Genomic DNA, 24,568 nt, shown 5'->3' on the forward strand with positions numbered 1-24,568 from the left:
CGAACCGAACACTGATTTTGGTAATAAAATTCAATGATTTGCAAGCGTTGCTCGTTAGTAAGTCTATTCATGATGAAATGTCAAAGCATACTGAGCATCTTTCTCTTTGACACCATGTCTGAAATCCCACGTGATCTGTCAAATACTAATGCATGAAAATCCTAACCTCAAAAAAATCACCCGTTATGTATAAATTTTTGTATGTATGTATGTATGTATGCATATTTATATGAATTTGGGTGTGGGCACTTCCTGAAAACAGTCGACCAAAAGCAAATAAATGAAAATTCTTCTGGGCCAACTTTGACAATGACAATCGATAGCTTTCACTACAATTTTATATTAATCGGCGAGATATTAACGATTTGCTAAACATACACTGAGAAAAGAGTTTAGTTACGTCAACTAAATATGTTTCTCTCAACACCCGATTTGGTTATAGTTACCAAATCTTATGTTGATTGAAATAGGTGTACTTAGCTGACTCTTTTTTCAGTGTACCTCCAAAAAGCTTTCCTAATAGTGGTAGAAATTTTTAAATAAATGAAAACATTTGTACATTTTTACAAGTTTATGTAAAAAGTTGTGACTAATGGTCTAAAGTGAAGTCAAAAGTTTTGCTTTTCCCCAAGGTTACGGACGAGAAATACACTTCTTAGATAAAAACAAAAACGTTCACTTTATTTGCCAGAATTGTAACACAAAAGCTAGTTTGGGTTACTCTCCAATCCACAAAATAATGACACAGATCTATGTACATACAAAAATCACTTTCAGTAGTAAATTAACAAGCACATTTATAATATTTCTAGAGTATGTTTAGGCCGCTGACTCTGCATATAGCCTTGTGTGTGTGTTTTTTTTTAATGGGTTATTGTTTGCGAACTAATACCGATTTTTCGAAATTTTCGCTTTTTTAAACTCGAAAATCTATATTTAAAAACAAAGTTTATTTAGTTAGTTGTTTTTTGTTATTTATGGCCTTTATAACAAATTATTTTCAACAATTTTATTGAGCTTGACACCGTTTTTGACAAAAAAAAAATGGGGAAGAGAAACAATAATCATTTACATATACATAGGTAGAAGTAGTGGCTGCTATTTCGGAGATCACCAGATATCCTCATCAGACTTCTTCACCGCGGTCATTGTGATATGCGACCTGGGATTATAAAGCCAAGTGGTCTACCCACTGAGCTAAGTTCGCCACGTCAACCCAACTGCAATCAAGCGCAGCTATTCTGCTGCTATTTGGACTTGATCATATGGTTGGTTTTTGTTAATATTATGTGTTTAACTTTTTAGGTGTACTCGTCCTAAAGTTATTTGTTTTTTTTTTTTGTTATTTATGGCTTTTTATATTATTGTTGTTTTACTTTCATCAAAAAACGGCCTCAAGCTCAATAAAATTGTTGAATATCTATCTAAACTTTTTATTTACTTATGTAACTGACATTTTTTGCTAAAAATTGGATTTACTCACACAAGCTCTTGGCTCAATCCTTATCCATTCGTCCTGTACTTTACGGTTTTGTACTTTAAACGACGGTTAATGACCAGCCATGAGATTTGCCCTTAACTTGGTCAAAATTACGTAACGTTGGTCGAAGATGTGGCAAAAAATTTCAACACATCACTAGTTTTCACCGAAAATTTTGCTACAATTGTCTAAATAACTTACAAATTCGAGAGGGCAAATTGGATAAAAGTGCGATAGGGGCTCAAGTATACTCATCGAAGCTGTTTGCTGTCCATTTTTGAATGCAAAGCTGTCCATTTTCTCGGCGCTGGTAATATGCTTGCAAGGGTTCAGAATTTATACCGTTTAAAGTCTCCTTTTCATACGACGTGAACCTCTGGCACTCTTTTGCTTATTTATAAGGTAGCTATTGTAGATTTGAAAATATTTGTTGAAAAAATTTGCGATATAATAAATTTTTTTACAATACCCACGGCAAATATGTAGTGTTTAGAGTAAAATCCATAATGTAATAAAAAATCAAGTGGGGAAAAGACTGGAAAAAATTAAAGGTCTTAAGTAAAATTATGCATTTTTGAACATTTTTAGAAAGATAAAATTTGTATTGTTCTACCCACGTTCCGTACATAATTTTTTATATGCAAATACTGTCAGCTATCTGAAATATGAGGTACGTTTTAGGAACGTCCGAACGGCAATTTTAAGTAAATTTAATCCAAAGGCTGCTATAATAGTTTTCATGACGAAAAATTGCCTTTGCATAGAACGTCCGTAACGCAGGAAATGCCCACATGTTGGCCTTTGTCGTTTGCATTTAATTGCATATTAATTTTTGTGTAACAAATATTTATGCTCTTTGCATGGCCAACACACTTGTGCAAACATTAAATTCGGCAGCAGTGTGGGCCTAATTTATGCATTTTAATAATGTGCGGCAATTAAACTTTCGATTTCGGAAACTATTAAAACTATAAAATGTGGGTGTAACAGCTGGTATCTGGAAAGCTGAAGTTTTACTTGCAGAGCGGGTGGTTCTGCGCGGCGAAATGTAGCAAGTCGTAAATCGTCCCATTTGTGACTTAAATTCGTATCTGCAATAGAGGTATTTTAGAGAGTGTAAGAAAAAATGCATAATTTCTTCCCCTAAGATACAATAAACGCATTTTTTACTTAATATTTCTGGTTCCACTAACAGTAGTGAACACCCTCATTAAGTCTTTGTTCTATTTTCAAATAGTGTGAAGCTTAAACAGCTGTTATAAGTGGTAATTTTAGTTTTCCCAAAACTTGTAGATACGTGGTTAAGGCAGAAACGGGACGAAATGTTGCATGTAGCTGCATATTTCAACAGGCACATTTTTGTCCTTCAAGAGGTATCTTTCCATATATGTATATACATATCGTCGTTTAAAGTACAAAACCGCGTATCAACAAAATGAAAAACCGAGTATCAACAAAATGCAAAACCGCGTATGTGAGGTTGCATAAATTATTTTTTAGAGAGTAAAAACATTCATATTTCAAAATGGTTCTCTTTTTTATAAACAAATCGCATTTTTGGCTAGTATATTTCAGGACGAATGGATAATGATTGCGCCAAGGGCTTGTGCGAGCAAATCCAATTCTTGGCAGCCAATGTCGGTTACGCGGTTTTGCAGAATGACGATACGCGGTTTTGTACTTTAAACGACGATATGTATCTTTACTTTCAGGCGTCGAAAAAACTTTCCTTTGGTCTCACTTTGAGGAAGAATCAAGTCTAATATCTTGAGTTGTGCGTTTTTGCTAATTTTTTTACCCACTTGAATAGGCACAGTCGTATAAAATATATATATAGTATAGTAGTACATACATACATATGAAACTCTCCATTAAATTTCAAGGCGTGTAAATATTACGATGGGATTATGTTCTAATAGAGCTATACGAAAAAGCCATCTAGCGCACCTAATACTTTTCACAAACGTCAGCTAATTAAGCGAATGCTGTGTGAAAACTAGAACATGCAGAATTCTAATTTTCTTCCGACCAGGATGGTTTGAGAGCGTTCAAAGGAATTCCGGGCATTCAATTCCTTATGCTTGCGAAGACGCAGCTCTGGCTTTAGATGGGGCCTCTGTAGATAACGTAGATAACTTAACATTTAGTAAAACTAAAACCCAGCTAGTACCATACAATTTTACTGTACAGGCTTTGGCGACCTAGGAACATCTATTGTACTAAACCCTGATTATAATTTAGATGGAGAAGACGATCGTTCTCGGAGTTGTATCAGTCTACGATTCGTTTTTCGTGGGCAGATACATAGAATAAAGTCTGGGCTTGCCTCCACAAGCCCACAAAACCTACAGTCCGTCTTTACAGAAAGGGAGTCTTCCGGAGCTCCTCCTGGTAGGAGTTTTGAATCTCTTTGACTGTCTTATTCTGCAGTGTACTCTTTAGATGTGTCGCAGAATGGCTCAGGGCCATGCGAGCGCATTTTAAAAATATTTTCTCATTTTTATAAAAATTTAGAACAGTCCGTTTGACAGCCGTGAACTCTCAAAGTTTAATTTGACGTAAAATTTGTGACAGCGTGATGAAAACCCTTATCAGTGGCACTTGAAAAAAAAAATTCTTATTTTAGAAAAAATGTACAGTCTATTTGACAGCTGTCAACTGTCAAAGTTTTAATCTGACATGACAGCGATTTTGGCCGAGTTCAACATATGCGCAAAATACACCACACAAATATTTGAGCAATTACAAATTGGTACAAATAAGATTTTTTCGAATGCATATTCGATTCTTATATGCACTAATTGGTATTTGCGCAAATATTTGTCTGGTTTATTTTATCTCAAAACACAGAAGTCGGTTCTCTTCTATGCCAACTATGCCTTTCTGAGCTTGAGCGTCGGTGTCCATTCGAACGACATGACCAAGCCAGCGGAGCCGCTGTATTTTAATTCGCTGCACTATGTTCATGTAGTTGTGAAGCTCATACAGCTCATCGTTCCATCGTCTGCGGTACTCGCCGTCGCCATATTTATTAACTTATTTTTTTGAAGGGCTTCGAGTATCAAGTACCACAATTCAATACCAAATAAACAGAATAACAGGTTTTAAATATTTTTAAAGCTCCGTTTAATTTATAGTAATTTACAAAAAAAATAAAAATAACAACAGGTAAATAATAAGAATGAAAAATACAAATATGTTATAGCACTCGGTTAAATGCGCTCAATTGGAACTTGCATTTTTTTTAAAGTTAAAGAAATACCTATAGTCTCCCGAACGAACTTTAAATCAACAGCAGTTCAAAACATCCCAATCGATCCGTGCTTTACTCTGCGATGCTGGCGCTTTCTGCTTTTCCAAGTACTGATCGAAGAGGTAGACACCCAATGAGGGATCGCGATTGTTCATGATCTTCGACAAATCGTTGACATAGCCGGAAAGCTTGCGGATGGACTCAGCCTGTCTGCCCAAGAATTTCTCCTCCACGAAATGTGCGGTTTGTGGGTCATGTGGGCGTCCATGGGTGGCTTCCAAGTGCAAACGGGTGGCACCATCTGCCAAGATCTTCTCAACATCCAAAGCGGTGCCCAGTGAGTGCAATTCATCTTCATCCAAGCTCAATTTGCTGTTAGCAACCGAGTTGGGGTGTTGGCTCATAGCACGGAAGTCAACCTGACCGCCACGGCGGGTCACATGCCTAATCAGCTCGATAGCATCGTCGAATGAGCGGTCCGACATTTCTTTGTAGAGCTTGGTGAAGCCAGGACGATTCTTTTGGTAGGAGTTGTAGAAGGTGGACATCGAAAGGTATTGATAAGACTTGTGCATATTCAAGTTGATGTAGGATTGAATGCCGGACTCGACATTCTGAATTCCAGCATAGAGGGAATGGCAAATAACAGGATCTAGTTTGCGGAGAGAGAGAGAGAGGAGAGAAAATACACACAAACAGGAAGTTAACAGGCCAACTTAATATTCACGCACGCCGGCAATTTACTGTCAAAAATTTATCATGCGACCAACCCAAATTGGCAGCGTGCGTAAAAAGTTAACTCAATTTCCGATTCTTGTTTTGCATGAGATTTTGATTTGACGTTTCGCTCAATGAAATCAAATGCAAATGCACACAAGCCAATCTCGGGTGACACAAAAAAAAAAAAAAAAAATAAGGGGTATTACGATCCGGTGCACACTGTCTAACATGCTTCATAGATAGCATAAATAGCATGATTGGCTAATTTTGTTGTTGTTTGAACACATGAAACAACAACAATCATGTTATTTATGCTATTTATGCACCATGCTAGACGAGTATGCACCGGTTCGTGAATACCCCTATTTTATGGCGTGCGTTTATAGCTTAAATTAGTGGTGACATACCATAACGCCATAACCTCGGTTGCCACTGTGGTACAAATATACCAAATATGGGCTTTTTTCCACCGCTTGGGCCTTTGGCTATCCGCTTGTTTGAAATATGCAGCACTCGCTGCAGCTGTTCTGTTTGTTATGTTAATTTTTATGGCCATACTGCAGTGGAATTCTGACAGCGAACATCTAGATAATTTTCGAGTATGCAGTCTTATAGCCTGTTAAATTGTAGTAAAATAATGTGCAAGTTTCAAGTCTCTAAAAATTACTTTTGATTTTTTAGAATTTTTTTGTGGAGGGTGTTGCGTGTGCGTTACTCGCACTTCAGATATCAGCTGATTATGGTTATGGCGGAAAACCAAAATTTAATTGGTCTCTATAGCTATGGTTATGGCCACGCCCGTCGAGAGGGTGGGAAAAAGAGGTGAGCCTCCGGGCCCGGGCTTCTTAAGGGGCCCGAAATATTAGAATAACAATAATTAGTTATAAATATATTCCGATTCGTGCTGATTGTTTCTGACTCTATAAATTACAATACGTTTTGGCTCGCAGTGTTTTTCAAATACCATCTGAAACTCGCCAGAATACCACTTTCGGATAGTTTTTCTTCTTGCATCTGAAAGCATAGGTATGTGGCAATATTTAATATATGTATACTTAAAATATATTGAACCTCCTATTGTCTAGGAGTTATAAATGTTTCAACAGCGGGCTGTTACATTAAAATTTTTGGAAGTACTTTTTAAAGCTGCTTTATATATTATAGAAAAAGTCTGCCCTCCTTATATAACTCAATAACCTGTTACCTCTTACGTTACCTGTGCGATATACATGCATATGTATGTGTAGATTAGGATTAGGTTTTTTAAATGGCTTCTAGTCTGTTTTATGCAATAAGTAGCAAGAATTCAGTAGACTTGCGATTTGACACGCAATCCAAAGAAATTAGGAACATTATAATTTTGAATACAGATTTGAAAGGTTATGATGCTGTGCAGTCGTTTCAGAAGTAATTTTCTGCTTAGAACTCGAGCTCGAGTTTACAACTCTTCCAAGATATTGAGATTTTCAATGGCCACTTTTGCTTGCTCTATACCATTTAGTACTATTTTAGCCCTTCGAAATTGGTGTGGCGATGTTAGATTCGAGGACACGGCAGTTTAAATGGCCGTAACTTTTGAAGGAAAAATCTTATTGCACCATTCGAGAGTGCATTTTGAAGGAAAATAATAGTTCTAGAAAAATACTTGAAATAATTTTAATAGATTTTTACTATTTAATCAGAAAATCTTCTTCTTCGTTTAGCTTCTTATTTTGCTTCTTTTGGGCTCGTTCCTTTTTGAAATAACATAATTCTCGCGTTTTTTTATTTTTCTACGTAATTTTTATTTTCTGAGCCTATTTGAGTTAGAAAGAATATAAATTTTAACTATGGGTCAATAGCACGTTGAGTAGCTTACAATGTTGCTTTCAAATGAGCCCTATCTCTAACTAAATAAAAAATATTTTTACCTGAAAATTTAATTAGTAAAAAGACGTATGGCCTTATTCATAAAAACTGAAGGAGGCTTAAAATTAAAAGGCTTTATAAATTGACGTTTTTCAAACTGCTTTATTATGAAGAAGCCGAAATTCTCAAAGAAAACCAGACTTCTCCATTTTTTAGCCTAGTGGATTCCGCGCCAAAAAAAACTTTTTGATATTTTGGACATTACCTTAAAAAAAGATGCCGACTTTATTTTCATTGAGAAAGCTAATCACTGATTAGTTTGTCGAATACTTTTTGAAGTGAAACTTCTTTAGCGGCGGTTGGTTGGTTGGGAGTAAATTGGCAAATTCAGCGGAAATTGCACACGGATCTGGTTGGGACGGAAATGATGCAACGGAAGTGATGCAACGGAAATGGTGCAACGGAAATGATTGGGGCTGAAACAAGTACTTCTTGTGTATATGCAACGGAAATGATGCAATAGAAATGATGCAACGAAAATGGTGCAACGGAAATGGTTGGGGCTGAAACAGGTGCTTCTTATGTGTATGCATATGGTATAAATTTAACAAAAATTTGCTAACAAAAGGTTAAAGAATAACACTTAGAAAAAGACCAATACAAGAATGAAAGTAAAGGTGACTACGTACATAAATGAAGAAAAGGATAAAGGCAAAGGTAAAAATAACAACAAAAACAAAGATGCGTAAAGATAAAGGCAAAAATGAAGACCAAGGTAAATCTAAACACTTTACTTATAACTATATATAAGAACAAATGTGAAGGGGAATATGTAGCTAAAAAAAATGATGAACATAAAGGTAAAGACAAAGAGCAGGATGAGGATACCGATAAAAGCAAAGATGAAGATAGGGGAAGAAAGATTAAAATAGAGGTAATTAAAGAGGAAAGGATATAGAGAGAGACACAGAGACTCAATCTGGGAACTATTTTTGGATTTTAGAGATTTTCGCGATTCTCGAGACCTATCGATAAAATAATCGATATTTTTATCGGTTTTGTTATCGATTTTGTTATCGATATTTATCGATTTGTTATCGATATTTACCGCTTTTGTTATCGATATTCATCGATCTTGTTATCGATAAGTATCGATTTTGTTATCCATATTTATCGACTTTGTTAGCGATATTTATCAATTTTGTTGTCGATATTTATCCGATTTTGTTATCGATATTTATCGATTTTGTTATCGATATTTATCGATTTTGTTGTCGATATTTATAGATTTTTTATCGATATTTATCGATTTTGTTATCGATATTTATCGATTTTGGTATCGATATTTTTATCGATTTTCTAATCGATTTAGCTACCAATGGTATTATCGATGTTGCTATTGAAATTTTTATCGAATTTGTCATCGATTTTAGTATCGGTATTTTGATGGACGTTATAATCGATTTTGTTATCGATAGAGTAAAATGATAAAAATGAAGATAATGGAAAAACAGAATAGCATGAATGTTATTAAAACGAAAGTGGTAGAGGTAGGGATCTACATTGCTAGAAAAAAGCGAAAAAATAGAACCTTAAGCAAAAGCAGATGTGTGTATGTATAGATAGATAGTAACGTAAGTTTCACTTCTACAGTGTGGCCCAGGCGCACTTACTTTTTTTATTAACTTCAAAGTCACACAGGGCAATCGAAGAGAAGCAAGTATAATGCAAAAATGGTGGCCCTTACATATAAACAACCCTTAATTTCATGTTGTGGTTTTTTAATTTTCACTAATTTAAAGGTGTCTCATGATTAGGTGAATTTTCATGTTTGAGAGAAGGAGATTAGTGTAAATATTTATGTATATTGTTTGATACCTTAGAATATGTATGACCCAGATATAATAAAAAATCTGCGAATCCTTAGAAAAAAAAAATTGTTCCCCTCGGTTTCATTTTCGGCGCTTTGGGCCATATGCTTTTAATTTTATACACTTTGTATATAGGGGCGCGTGATTTTTTAGTCCCGGGCCCGAGTTCACTCTCGACGGCCCTGGCTATGGCTATGGCGTGTTGGTTGGAACAGCGGATTTATATGGTTATGGACTTATGGTTATGTCACCACTAATTTAAGCTTATATTAGGTTAGGTTGTAATACAGATATTTTGAAAGATTCTGCAGTATTGTTTCTATTTACGCCCATGTGTACATATGTACATATGGAAGTATGTAGGTACTCACTACCGGTGCTGCAGCCGAAAGTCACATTATCGTGGCAAGCATAATCTTCAGCCGTGGTTAGGGCAATTATACCCGCAAAGAGAGCGACCGAAATAAAGGACTTCATTATTTTCGTTTTTACAGTGATTTACACTGCAAATTGGTAAAATATAGATTCGAACTTGTTTTTTTTGTTTGTAGTTTTTAGCATCAAACTAAACGAATCACTTCAATTTTAATAGAAATGGAAAAACACAATTTCTATTGTACAATGACTTTTAAAGGGTAGTTTCACTTTTTCTTCTTATCCGCCATGTTAGCTATCTGACAGAAATCGTGTTTCGCATTTTTTGTGGTGCCAATTTAAGAAAAAGATGCAGCTTTTGACGTTGGAAAAGTAAAACAAAGCAAAGCCAAGTAAATATATGTATTAGTATAGAAATTCTCAAAAAAATTTAAATAATTTTCTTCCTAAAGGCTCAACTAGTCTAGACTTAATTTTCGTAACGTAACTTGGCCAACGTAATATACTTTTGTTGCCCGCTTTGCGAAGGTGTAAATAGTTACGTAAAGTGACTGTTTGACAGATCAACCAAGATTTTGTGAAGCAATTTTTGTTTCGTAGTATTTTCAATATCATCCCGCCATCTTGTCTCTATCACTCTTGGCTAAAATACAATTACAAATGCCGAAAATTAGCAGAAAACCTAAGTCAATACAGTAAGTTTATTTTCATTATTTTATCATACAGTTTGGTATGAAATTTCGGCCCTTCGACAACACTGATCGTTCAAGCATCAAATTTGCCTCTTAAATTTAAGAGGGGCTCGTAAATAGAGCTCCATACAAATTTTGACAGTTCTTTTACGAGGCTCGTAAAGTTACGAGGTTTACGAGGCTTTTACAAGTTTAAGGGAAGACCCCTAATATATTTTCGCTTCTGGCCAAGTTGAAGTGTTGAGTAATCATTTTAATGAATTTTTTAAATTCCAGTTTTTAATAGGCCCATTCAATAACTTTTCAGTAAGCACTTGCAGCACTTGTAAAATGTAAAACTCCTCTCAGAGAAAGAGAGAAAACCCAAAAAGTTCGGAAACGCTTTTCGGTTAAAAACTGGTAAAACTGTCAAATACACCGTGGGCGCCATTTTTTGTTTACATAGCAGTTTTAGATCATTTGCCGATCTGCTAAATTATATGCAAATGCGCAAGAAAATTAACAAAAATACTTAAAAAACTTGATATTTCTTCGCTGCGATATATTTAAGAAAGTGAAAATGCAGATAAAATTTTTTTTGGCTTATTCAACTTTCAAATCGTTTGAACAGCTGATGGTTTGACGCCTTACCAGATTTTACCAGCAAACATTCTTCGGGTAAAATCTTGCAACTTCTGACAAAGAGAGGATCGATTTTACTCTCCCATTTTTCCTCCACTTTACCAGTGAATCGAGTACGGGAACGCTTTCTGGTAAATTTCTGTAAATTCTTGCAACTTTTTGCGAGTTAGGGAACGCAACTTATGTTTCATAGAAGCATCCTCTTAAACTTCTTCTTCTTCTTATTTGGCGCTGTAACCGCCTAAGCGATTTTGGCCGAGTCCAAAACAGCACGCCAGTCATTTCTCTTCTGTGCTAACTGACGCCAATTGAAAATGCCAAGTGAAGCCAAGTCCTTCTCCACCTGGTCTTTCCAACGCAGAGGAGGCCTTCCTCTTCCTCTGTTACCAGCATCGCGGCCCGCGTCCTCTTAAACACTGTGTTTATATTTTATTTTGCAACATAACCTTACTTTTTGACTCTTGCAAATTCCTGCTTGTAAAATTTTTACTTGCAAGTATTTGCAGCTCTCTCGGGTTGTTACGCTCTCTTTTGCAGATTTTTTGGGTTATTGAATGCATTTCCAGTAAAAACTTGCAAGTACTAGTAACGATTTGTAACAATTGGCATATAAAAAGTAAATATGTGATTGAACGCACAAGTATTTCAATAATTTTTTTTATTTTAATAAAGGCAGTGTCACACGATTCGTAAAAATTTTTTATATTGGCCTGTCGGTACAAAATAAAAAAAAAAAAAAAACGGGACGACAATTTTTATGTAGTCACACGATTGGTACAATAAAAGGGAACTTCTATTGAAAAATTTTAACAAATTGTTTTTCGTGATTGGGATAAGGAAAACAACATGTGGATTCACACGATTGGGATAAGATTTTCACCAATTTTGGGCAAATGTCCAATCGTGTGACACTGCCTTAAGTTTTGCTTTTTGTAATAGATGCGTGAAAAATAAATATGGGGTTTTTTAAATTCCTTTGTTTTTTTCTCAGATTTTGGTTGGTTATTTTTTAAACAAGTAGCAACCGTGGCTGCCATCCCTATGTCCAGCGTGGCTCATCTTGCCGGATATTTTTTGAAGCTCTTGCTTTCTCATGGGTTTATTAGATTTAAATGTGTATGTTTACGATAAAAAGTATGCACCTTTTTAAATTGCCTCTCAGCATGCTCACGAAAAGTATCGTAAGCGTACTTTTAAATACACATTAAGATATGAAAAAATTAACAGTCCTATGCAAAAGCCAGCTTTTAATAATACTGTTGTCCATCTAAACTCAAATAAAATATATATAAATAGGACTCGATATATTAAAAATTAAGTGATCAGTTATAAGATATGTAAATATTTACATGTTCTGTTAAAAAATATGGCTGCATTCCAAAGCGCTAAAATACCTTTTACTTCTAAACCGCACTAGAAGAAAAAGTCTAACTTGCGCAACCTACTTGAAAACTAGCATCTAACCTTGGCTGCGCACATTTGGCGTTACGATCTACTTCTATTGACGTTTTGGAATGCACCCTATCTGAAATAATAAGCGAAAATCCCCAAGTTGAATATCGTAGCAGTGGCCACATTGCGTGTGTGTGTCACAGACACGGTTTATGTCAAAAATTTTGAAGTGAAACTACCTTCTAAAAATTATTGTATCATGGTTTCAAGTAGGTTTTGCCGCGGTATTTTTCTTTGTTTTTCGCCTCTTCGTTTAACACCGCAAAGTCGCTTGTGTTTTTTGTCTGATGCGGCAACCAACAATTTTGGGTTGTGTTTTCAAAGTATGGTCTCTTTTAAAATGCTGGTTATTTTAAATGTTTCACCACAGTTCACTGCATAACGATTTTTTGATAAGCAGCCATCAACTTCCGAAATAAATAACTAATGCCTCACTAAAACTGTCAAATGTAGTTTTAAATATTGTAAATTTTTCTTTGTTTTTATATTGTTATTCAGCGCAGATACATATGTACGTCTCAGTAGAAGGAGATTTTTCAACTGTCGTTTATAATGCCTGTCTGGTCGTTCCTATTCGATCGCTATTGCCTTCATGTACATACGCACATACATACATATTCACATACTAGTATATTATCCAAAATCTCTAAGCAAGCCCGACCTAACGCATTCTCCAATACACATTTGCACATTAGCGATATCCATATGCCATTCTTTGTATTATATAACACTTTATTAATCGCAAAATAGTATTTGATTGAAAAGAGACAACTTCATATATGCACATATAATAATATAATAGCGAATTCCATGTGAAAGAAAGAGAAAACTGCTGTGAAATGAGATTATTCGTTAGATCTCTCCACGAGCCCCAAGTAAAATAAACTTTTTGTAGTACTAAGCGTAAGATAGGGTTCTTACTGGGCTACATACAGGGCTTTACTTAGAAAATTGAGCTAATTTCACCACTCACGACACCAGCAGCTGGTACAATCACACCACAAGAACATACACAGTCAATCGGCTTGATGGGCCATTTAACAAATCAAGGGCCGTAAGTTAACAGCCTTAACACTTTTACAGTATGTATGTATAAAAAGGTAAGGAACATACAATACATATATGTATATATATCAGTCTTTCTTAGTTTAAAAATTCGTCTCTTACATAAATGAAAAAAAAATGAGATCAAATTAAGCATATACAACTTTTTCATGCCAAGTATAAGTAAATTCCCCAAAGGCCTCAAAAAAGGGATAGGGGCAATTTTAAATTTATGTGGCCAAAAAAAGTATGTGGTAGCTAAATCTAGCCACCAAAGGGCTAAAACGGCAACACTGATCGGCATACGCCAGCAATTGTACGCTCTTTTAATGTATTAGACCTGAGCGGTTAATTTCCGCAGCTCTTATTTTCTTCTCCAACATCAGATTTATGAAATCACACGAAAAGAAGTCGCTTTGTCTTGAAACGTTGTCTGAGATGAGGCTTTTAAGCCCTGCTGCCGAGATAGGTCCATTGTTGTTGTTGTTGTTGTAGCGGCTACAACAACCCCGCCCAGGACGGTTGGTATCTCAGTCGTTGTCGTCAAGTTCCACTAACGGCAGCCCTAGGAAGCGTGCAGCTTCTGTAGGGTTGGTCCACAGGGACAAGGCCGTTAGGGTTGTCGGGTTTTCCGGGCATGCGAAGAGATGTTTCGAGCCATGTGGGGTCTCGCCGCATGCCGGACACTCAGGTGTCGAGTATTGGTGTTGTACGAAGATACCTAACGCATGTGCGTGCCTGGCTCGTATAGAGGCTATGGGGTTGCAAATACTTCAGAAGCACGATCAAAAGGACTCCCACTGAGTGGTTTCAACGAGGTTTTGGGCCATTCCATTGTGACGTGTGACATTTGACTCCAGAATGTTATCAATTATGAATAATAATTATGTCGTCGAAGCTTGGACAACAGTTAAATGTATATGGCATGTATACAATTCCTTTCAAAAAAATACCAACAATTTCTAAGATCTTAGTAACAATTATTTGAATGACTGTGACTGGTGGGACACGGAAAATCCCTCTATTTTAGCTCTGTGCGCTCAAATACGAATTTTAGTAAAAATAATTAATTATTAAGCCAGTTTTTTGTGTTATAAATTATATACTATACACTTTGGTCTTTATTAAAAATTAGGCTGATTTAATCTTCATAGAAATCTTTAAAATTATGAATAGTGAGGCATGCCCTTGTGACTGGTGAAAGTAATTACATATGTATGAAGTAAAGGTTGCCATAGAAAAAAATTAAAGCCTCCTTTTATTTAATTTAATATTTTTGAATGAAATGCAGTCATTTAACAAGAGGTTACTACTGAAATATTCGTTTTCCCCTTTTACATGGAATGATCCACATATCAATATTGAAGGTGCATTTGGTTGCTTTTACATATGTAAGTAATTTTCAATCACTGCTACGAACTCTGATAGGACTAAATACAGGACACAAATCACGATAACGACATATTGCACACCTAGATCTAAAGTGAGCTAACTCACTGGATCGTACAGATTCAACGCAATTAATACAAAAATAGGTATAACAGTTGTTTTTTAGTTAATGTATATAATCATGAAGAAAAAGATATTTCTAATAATTGGATGTAAGTCCTACGAATTGATTTATGCAAAAAAAAAATCTCCCATTTTTAGTTGGTCGCACTTTAGATCTAGGTGAGCGATATTATCACCATTGGTACCTCCTACCTAACATCGCTGACCGATTGTGTACATAATGTTTGGGCGCTGACGTTCGTACAAAGCATTTTCTCTGCAGCTGTCGGGTCTTCGCTAGACTGAAGTGGTACATTTTTATGGGCGGATGTAATGAGGATGGACGAGCTACATTCTCTTTCCCTCGACAAACTATTCCTACTATGTAATATTATAAATGTGAAAGTTTGTGAGTGTTTGTTTGTAGCTCTTTCACGCTAAAATGGCTGGACGTATTTCAATGAAATACTTATAGCCTATGACATTGATTAACATATAGGTAATTTTTTTAAGGGGGTCGCCACTTTTTTCGAAAGTTAAAACCAACTATTTATCACAGTTTACAACAATTTGGGTGTCAAACAAATACAGTTTAAAAACGTTTTACTTTAAAAATATGTTTGAAGAGAGTTGCCACCTTTTCATAAACTTAAAATCAATTTAATTAACTATTTAAATCAAATATTTTAGTATGGGTACCAAATGAGAAAGGTTTAAGACAAATTTATTTCTAAATAGTTTTGAAGAGGGTTGCCACCCTTTAAGAAATTCCACGAAAACGAAATGTTTTTATATGGGTATCAAACGAGAGAGGTTTAAGAAAGCTTTCTTTTGAAAATATTTTTGAAGAGAAATGCCACCTATTAATAAATTTAAACCCGTTTTAATCAAACCTACTAATATCATAAATGTGAAATCTTTTGAGTTAATGAGTATATATGTTTGTTGCTCTTTCATGCCAACACGGNCTCTTTTAAAATGCTGGTTATTTTAAATGTTTCACCACAGTTCACTGCATAACGATTTTTTGATAAGCAGCCATCAACTTCCGAAATAAATAACTAATGCCTCACTAAAACTGTCAAATGTAGTTTTAAATATTGTAAATTTTTCTTTGTTTTTATATTGTTATTCAGCGCAGATACATATGTACGTCTCAGTAGAAGGAGATTTTTCAACTGTCGTTTATAATGCCTGTCTGGTCGTTCCTATTCGATCGCTATTGCCTTCATGTACATACGCACATACATACATATTCACATACTAGTATATTATCCAAAATCTCTAAGCAAGCCCGACCTAACGCATTCTCCAATACACATTTGCACATTAGCGATATCCATATGCCATTCTTTGTATTATATAACACTTTATTAATCGCAAAATAGTATTTGATTGAAAAGAGACAACTTCATATATGCACATATAATAATATAATAGCGAATTCCATGTGAAAGAAAGAGAAAACTGCTGTGAAATGAGATTATTCGTTAGATCTCTCCACGAGCCCCAAGTAAAATAAACTTTTTGTAGTACTAAGCGTAAGATAGGGTTCTTACTGGGCTACATACAGGGCTTTACTTAGAAAATTGAGCTAATTTCACCACTCACGACACCAGCAGCTGGTACAATCACACCACAAGAACATACACAGTCAATCGGCTTGATGGGCCATTTAACAAATCAAGGGCCGTAAGTTAACAGCCTTAACACTTTTACAGTATGTATGTATAAAAAGGTAAGGAACATACAATACATATATGTATATATATCAGTCTTTCTTAGTTTAAAAATTCGTCTCTTACATAAATGAAAAAAAAATGAGATCAAATTAAGCATATACAACTTTTTCATGCCAAGTATAAGTAAATTCCCCAAAGGCCTCAAAAAAGGGATAGGGGCAATTTTAAATTTATGTGGCCAAAAAAAGTATGTGGTAGCTAAATCTAGCCACCAAAGGGCTAAAACGGCAACACTGATCGGCATACGCCAGCAATTGTACGCTCTTTTAATGTATTAGACCTGAGCGGTTAATTTCCGCAGCTCTTATTTTCTTCTCCAACATCAGATTTATGAAATCACACGAAAAGAAGTCGCTTTGTCTTGAAACGTTGTCTGAGATGAGGCTTTTAAGCCCTGCTGCCGAGATAGGTCCATTGTTGTTGTTGTTGTTGTAGCGGCTACAACAACCCCGCCCAGGACGGTTGGTATCTCAGTCGTTGTCGTCAAGTTCCACTAACGGCAGCCCTAGGAAGCGTGCAGCTTCTGTAGGGTTGGTCCACAGGGACAAGGCCGTTAGGGTTGTCGGGTTTTCCGGGCATGCGAAGAGATGTTTCGAGCCATGTGGGGTCTCGCCGCATGCCGGACACTCAGGTGTCGAGTATTGGTGTTGTACGAAGATACCTAACGCATGTGCGTGCCTGGCTCGTATAGAGGCTATGGGGTTGCAAATACTTCAGAAGCACGATCAAAAGGACTCCCACTGAGTGGTTTCAACGAGGTTTTGGGCCATTCCATTGTGACGTGTGACATTTGACTCCAGAATGTTATCAATTATGAATAATAATTATGTCGTCGAAGCTTGGACAACAGTTAAATGTATATGGCATGTATACAATTCCTTTCAAAAAAATACCAACAATTTCTAAGATCTTAGTAACAATTATTTGAATGACTGTGACTGGTGGGACACGGAAAATCCCTCTATTTTAGCTCTGTGCGCTCAAATACGAATTTTAGTAAAAATAATTAATTATTAAGCCAGTTTTTTGTGTTATAAATTATATACTATACACTTTGGTCTTTATTAAAAATTAGGCTGATTTAATCTTCATAGAAATCTTTAAAATTATGAATAGTGAGGCATGCCCTTGTGACTGGTGAAAGTAATTACATATGTATGAAGTAAAGGTTGCCATAGAAAAAAATTAAAGCCTCCTTTTATTTAATTTAATATTTTTGAATGAAATGCAGTCATTTAACAAGAGGTTACTACTGAAATATTCGTTTTCCCCTTTTACATGGAATGATCCACATATCAATATTGAAGGTGCATTTGGTTGCTTTTACATATGTAAGTAATTTTCAATCACTGCTACGAACTCTGATAGGACTAAATACAGGACACAAATCACGATAACGACATATTGCACACCTAGATCTAAAGTGAGCTAACTCACTGGATCGTACAGATTCAACGCAATTAATACAAAAATAGGTATAACAGTTGTTTTTTAGTTAATGTATATAATCATGAAGAAAAAGATATTTCTAATAATTGGATGTAAGTCCTACGAATTGATTTATGCAAAAAAAAAATCTCCCATTTTTAGTTGGTCGCACTTTAGATCTAGGTGAGCGATATTATCACCATTGGTACCTCCTACCTAACATCGCTGACCGATTGTGTACATAATGTTTGGGCGCTGACGTTCGTACAAAGCATTTTCTCTGCAGCTGTCGGGTCTTCGCTAGACTGAAGTGGTACATTTTTATGGGCGGATGTAATGAGGATGGACGAGCTACATTCTCTTTCCCTCGACAAACTATTCCTACTATGTAATATTATAAATGTGAAAGTTTGTGAGTGTTTGTTTGTAGCTCTTTCACGCTAAAATGGCTGGACGTATTTCAATGAAATACTTATAGCCTATGACATTGATTAACATATAGGTAATTTTTTTAAGGGGGTCGCCACTTTTTTCGAAAGTTAAAACCAACTATTTATCACAGTTTACAACAATTTGGGTGTCAAACAAATACAGTTTAAAAACGTTTTACTTTAAAAATATGTTTGAAGAGAGTTGCCACCTTTTCATAAACTTAAAATCAATTTAATTAACTATTTAAATCAAATATTTTAGTATGGGTACCAAATGAGAAAGGTTTAAGACAAATTTATTTCTAAATAGTTTTGAAGAGGGTTGCCACCCTTTAAGAAATTCCACGAAAACGAAATGTTTTTATATGGGTATCAAACGAGAGAGGTTTAAGAAAGCTTTCTTTTGAAAATATTTTTGAAGAGAAATGCCACCTATTAATAAATTTAAACCCGTTTTAATCAAACCTACTAATATCATAAATGTGAAATCTTTTGAGTTAATGAGTATATATGTTTGTTGCTCTTTCATGCCAACACGGCTCGACGATTCTCAATGAAATTTGGCTTACTTATAGGCTATGCCCTGGTTTAACATACAGGATATTTTTATGAAGTGGGTTGCCACTTTTTCAAAAGTTAAAATCAACTATTTGTTAGTTAGATGAAATATTACAACAATGTGGGTGTCAAAAAAAAGGTTCAAACATATTTTTGAAGAGAGTTTTTATAGACATAAAATAAAGTATGGGTTTCAAATGAGAAAGGTTTAACTCAAATTTATTTCTAAATATTTTTGAAGAATGTTAACACCTGTTAAGAAATTCATATTCAATTTACTTTATTAACAAGTTAAACGAAATGTTTTTATATGGGTATCAAACGAGAGAGGGTTAAGAAAGTTTTCTTTCGAAACAATTTTTGAAGGGTGTTGCCACTTCTTTAGATATTTGAAACCATTTTAATCGACAAGTTAAATGAAATATTTTAATATAGATGTGTAACCTTTGCGGACTTTCAGGCCCCTGCAACTGTATGAATAGTCGATCATCAATCTTTTCGTTTTTGAACTGGCTGCCGCGATAGGTTTTCTACAAAATAATAGGAATGGGACATTTTGACCAGTTTTGGCTATTTGTCTTTTGTTTATTTAATGTTTTTCATTTTTTTATAAGAGGCTAGCTGACTATACAGGAAACACATATCAATTCAGATTTCAAAACTTTGTACTAAAATAAATTAAAAATTCGCAAATTTTCAACAATATTTCAAACTTTTTATTCAAAATTTTTGTAGCCTATTTAATTCTAGTATAATTAAGAGCAAGTTTCAAGTTGCTGAAAAATCCCATTCAAGTTAGGGAATTTTTTTAATTTAAGATCTTTCACGTTTTTTCCATACAAAGTATGTTCGACAATTTTCTTATATATGGAGAACACTGCCAACAAAAAAAAAATTTACAACAGGCCAATGGAATTTTTTAGCAGCTTGAAATTTATTCTAAAGATTCTGACTAAAAATTTGAAATTTTGGTGAAAATTTGCAGATTTTTTTTTATAATTTTTGTACAAAGTTTGAAATCTGAATTTATATGTTGTTTGTTTTATAACCAGCAAGACTTTTATAAAAAAATAATAGACATTAAATAAACAAAAGACAAATAGCCAAAACTGGTCAAAATATCACACTCCTATTATTTTGTGGGCAACTGTACATATCGTCGCAACCATGTCAAACTATCGAATCTGCAAAAATGCGTTTTTCATACGATATCTTCCGCATGCGTTTAGAATGGTACGTAAGTTGGTAAATCGTCGAATTTCTAGTCTTCTTAGAAGCCGAGATACTGGCTTTAATAAAGTGTCCGCACTTTTTCCTAATGACAACAATATTTTTTAGAAAAGTTTTATTGCTCTCCTGAAAAGTTCCCATTTTCACATCCGATGGTTTGACATCCCTGCAAACCAAAGTTCCCGAAATCTTTAGGAATACCTCATTTCTGTAACAATTTTTTTACGAATCTTTAAAGAAATTTATATGAAGTGGTTGCCACCAACTCGTGAAAAAAATTCTGTTCGAAAAATAAAGAAAATTCTGAAAAAATTCTGCAAGAAATTCTTCACTTGTATAGCAGAAATATTTTCATTGTTTTACTGATTTTCTTTCGAAATTTCGTAAAATCGGATGAGTTCTTTACGAAGTCTTTAAAATTTCTCAACAATTCAGAAAACTCTGAAAGAATGGTTTGCAGGTATGGTCGCACGATATCCACATTCATCTATGAATGCATACATGCATTTATGAGAACAAGAAACTCACGTGAAAAATGATGTTTAATGAAGACAGCGCAGTATTTTGTTCGTCGCTCGCATATTTATGAATTTATTTTTAAAGAGCTTCGAGTACCGAGTATCACAATTAAATATCAAATACACAGGAAAGGAGATTTTATATATTTTTAAGTTTCGTTTAATATATGTAACTTTTAATTTTTAAAAATTTGATAGCACTCGGTTCTAATACTAAATAAATGAACTGTTTTGAAGATGCGCCTTTGTTTGTGTCAAAGCAGAGTTTTGTTGGAATTTACTGCCATAAATAATATACATATGCACATATGTATGTATGTACTAATGTAAATGCGCTCAACTGGAATCTGTATTTTTTTATATAAAATTTAATTACAATGTTTCCGTATCGGTTGTTTGCAGTTAAAGAAATACGTATAGTTTCATAGTCGAAGGATATAGGTCGGTCTCCCGCACGAACTTCAAATCAACAGCAATTCAAAACCTCCGAATCGCTACGTGCTTTACTCTGCGATGCTGACGCTTACTGCTTTTCCAAGTACTGGTCGAACAGGTAGACACCCAATGAGGGGTCGGGATTGTTCATGATCTTCGACAAATCGTTGACATAGCCGGATACCTTGCGGATGGACTCAGCCTGTCTGCCCAAGAATTTCTCCTCCACGAAATGTGCGGTTTGTGGGTCATGTGGGCGTCCATGGGTGGCTTCGTAGTGCACATGGGTGGCACCGTCGGTCAAGGTCTTCTCAACATCCAAAGCGATGCCCAATGAGTGCAATTCATCTTCCTCCAATTTCAATTTGCTGTTAGCAACCGAGTTGGGGTGTTGGCTGATAGCACGGAAGTCAACCTGACCGCCACGGCGGGTCACATGCCTAATCAGCTCGATAGCATCGTCGAATGAGCGGTCCGACATTTCTTTGTAGAGCTTGGTGAAGCCAGGACGATTCTTTTGGTACGAGTTGTAGAAGGTGGACATCAAAAGGTATTGATAAGACTTGTGCATATTCAAGTTGATGTAGGATTGAATGCCGGACTCGACATTCTCAATTCCACCATAGCGGGAATGGCAAATAACAGGATCTAGTTTGCGGAGAGAGAGAGAGAGGAGAGAAAATACACACAAACAGGAAGTTAATACAGATGTTTTGGAAGACGCTGCGCTCTTATCACAGTTATTGTTTTTTATTTATGTACACATGTACATACATATACATATGGCAGTATGTAGGTACTCACTTGATATACTGTTGCTGCAGCCGAAAGTTACATTATTGTGGCAAGCATAATCTTCAGCCTTGGTTAGGGCAATTATGCCCGCAAAGAGAGCGACCGAAATAAAGGACTTCATTATTTTCGTTTTTAGAGTAATTTACTCTGTAAATAAGAAATATGCGATTTAAATTGGTAAAATATCGATTCAAACTAGTTTTTATTTTTGTTTTTTAGCATCAAACTAAACGAAGCACTTCAATTTTGACACAAATGGAAAATATTTAATTTTGTTTGCATTCATTTATTGCGTTTCAAGTACTTATGTATGTATTTGCCTCGGTATTTTTCTTCGTTTTTCACCTCTTCGTTTAGCACCGCAAAGTCTTTTGTGTTTTCTCTGATACGACAACCAACGCGTTTGAGTTGTGTTTTCAAAATATGTTCCCTTTTAAAATGCTGCTTATTTTAAATGTTTCAAACAGTTCACTCCATAACGGCGTTTGGATAACCAGCCATTAACTTACCAAATAAATAACCTAATGCCTCACTAAAACTGTCAAATGTAGTTTTAAATATTGTAAATTTTCTTTGTTTATATATTGTTGCTCAGCGCAGATACATACGTCTCAATGGAACGAAAATTTTCAACTGTCGCTTATAATGCCCGTGTCTGGTCGTTTCTATTCGATCGATATTGCCTTCATATACATACATATTCACATACTTGTAAATAATTCTTGTTGTTTTTGCACTCGTCGCTGTGGCTCTCCGCTCAGTAGATAACATGGCTCCGGCAATATGGCGGCCACCTTAGTGGACTCTTAGTAGAGCTGTTTTATTAGCTACACATTCAGCCATACCTTAATTTGGTTCATACTGAGTGTGACTCACTTGAATCGTACAGAGGTTTCGAGAGATTATAGGGTTGTCGTCGCTATCAATTTGTTAAATACATAATCCCGTTGACAAATGTCATCTTTGATTGACTTGTCTTTAGCAACGTAATTCATCTTAGGTAATGTGCTGGAACTGAGAGAGTCATTAAGACTACTGAAATGCTAAATGTAACAATTGGTGCTTCTGATAAAAACTTTTTATTATTTATTTAAATAAATCCAGGTTGTAAACTTTTTCTGTTTTCTGTGCTTTTATTACTTAGCGCGGCACTGTTTTTACGATACAATTTGTTTAAATTATGTGCTACATAATTTTTCTCTGGTGTCTTATATGCAGTTCATCATAAGTGGGTGGTGTCATCCTCTTGTTTAAATATTTTGCATATGTGCAGGTCACCTACATAGGTAGTTACCGAGAACGAGCTATTGTTGCAAACCTCTATTTGACCACAGGCCTTCTTTGATCCACCTAATGATAAGGAACCTCGCAAGGTCCTTTGGCTGAATGCCATTTAGGTCATGTGCTTTTTTTTTGTCGGAACCAACGCGTGTAGAAAACAACAGTCAGACTACATGCCGCCCATTGTACTGTTTTCATGTCCCTTTTAAACTATTTTAAATCTGCGCGATTTACGAATAAACCTAAGGAGATTGTTGGGTGTTAAGCAGCTCAGGTGTTCGACTCTCAACACATAGCGACCAAATATCTCATACCTAATTCTTGCAAAGGGCAGAAGCACAAAATGTGTTTCATCGTCTCATCCTCTTCAAGACTGGATGGACAAATGAAGTTGTCATGTAGGCCTATCACAGTGAGGTGTTTGTGCCTCGTGAAGTGACCGGTCAGCAGCCCAACAAGTTGTCTGCAGTCCGTCTGCTCAGTGCGCTTAATGTGTACTTAGTTTTCCGGTTATTCGTGGTACATCCTAAACTCCTAAGTTGGCCAAGTGTATGGTGTTCTATTATTCTCTTTTTTCCGAAACCGTCTTTGGGGTTATGGAAAAAAATCGGATTTCCGATTTCGAAATTAAGAAAAAACCTGATAGGCCGCTATTATTATATGTAGTTTTCATACAGTGACAATGCTTATGTTGCTATGAAGTCATGACTAAAAATTACATAAAAAATATTAACAATAAAGAAAGCTTATAATTAAAAAAAGAGCGCAGTGAAATAAGTTCAACGTTTTTTAGATCAAAAGCAGAACAAATAAAAATTTCTAAAAAAAATTCACGTTTGGTCTTGTTTTAACATTAAATCATTGCATTTTTTCTGACTATTTTCGGATGTAAATAGTGCTATTGCCGCCTTAGCCGAGTGCTTATATGACGTGGTCAGCCTTGGGGCTTAGGTCGTTTGTTGTCTCAGTTTAAGGTCGTTTTCAAGTAGATTTTTTGAGAACAAAATTTGTGTTTAAATGGAAGACATGATTCAATAATACAAGGTTCGATAAACTGACAGTTGTCTCTCTCGCACCGCTCCCTTAGCAGTGGCACCGTGTTGCTTCTTTGCAAATTTACATGGAAACAGTGTAGCTTTGGATGAAATAAAAGTATAAGCTTTTGTCCAATATGTTTATTTGTATATGCATATGAAGCATATTTAACTGATGAAAACATAAGCATTGGATGTTTGCATCAATCTCATAGTAGTCTTATTTTAATTTTGAGTCATTTTGCAGTTTTTATACGGCTAAATAGCAT

At 35.3% G+C, this 24,568-nt stretch overlaps 2 protein-coding genes and 1 long non-coding RNA gene across 5 annotated transcripts in view; 1 reads left to right on the plus strand and 2 right to left on the minus strand.

Moving 5' to 3' along the window:
• Positions 1–9,750, plus strand: part of LOC108370049 (uncharacterized) — a 12,220-nt gene extending 2,470 nt beyond the window's left edge. The window contains exons 2-3 of the long non-coding RNA XR_001848589.1: positions 1,741–1,742; positions 9,724–9,750. This is a non-coding gene — a long non-coding RNA (uncharacterized LOC108370049). The remainder of the gene's footprint in view (positions 1–1,740; positions 1,743–9,723) is intronic.
• Positions 4,754–22,509, minus strand: LOC108370046 (soma ferritin-like). Its single transcript, XM_017625281.1, has 3 exons — positions 22,494–22,509; positions 9,544–9,675; positions 4,754–5,385 (listed from the first exon to the last, which is right to left on the minus strand). Exons 2-3 carry the CDS (start codon positions 9,647–9,649, stop codon positions 4,769–4,771), a joined length of 723 nt encoding a protein of 240 aa, XP_017480770.1. The 5' UTR covers positions 9,650–9,675; positions 22,494–22,509; the 3' UTR covers positions 4,754–4,768.
• LOC108370047 (soma ferritin-like) lies at positions 20,799–22,624 on the minus strand. Of its 3 annotated transcripts, none has more exons than XM_017625284.1 (3): positions 22,330–22,443; positions 21,994–22,131; positions 20,799–21,837 (listed from the first exon to the last, which is right to left on the minus strand). In XM_017625284.1, exons 2-3 carry the CDS (start codon positions 22,103–22,105, stop codon positions 21,278–21,280), a joined length of 672 nt encoding a protein of 223 aa, XP_017480773.1. In that variant the 5' UTR covers positions 22,106–22,131; positions 22,330–22,443; the 3' UTR covers positions 20,799–21,277. The 3 variants fall into 3 exon arrangements, with proteins under 3 accessions (XP_017480773.1, XP_017480774.1, XP_017480771.1); XM_017625285.1 differs by lacking the exon at positions 22,330–22,443 and adding an exon at positions 22,305–22,328; XM_017625282.1 differs by lacking the exon at positions 22,330–22,443 and adding an exon at positions 22,494–22,624 and having other exon boundaries at positions 20,885–21,837.
• Positions 22,625–24,568: the final 1,944 nt, after the last annotated feature.

The sequence above is a fragment of the Rhagoletis zephyria genome, unplaced genomic scaffold, assembly GCF_001687245.7.
Source record: "Rhagoletis zephyria isolate East Lansing unplaced genomic scaffold, Rhagoletis_zephyria_1.1 Rzeph_scaffold_03978, whole genome shotgun sequence".
NCBI classification, from domain to species: domain Eukaryota; kingdom Metazoa; phylum Arthropoda; class Insecta; order Diptera; family Tephritidae; genus Rhagoletis; species Rhagoletis zephyria.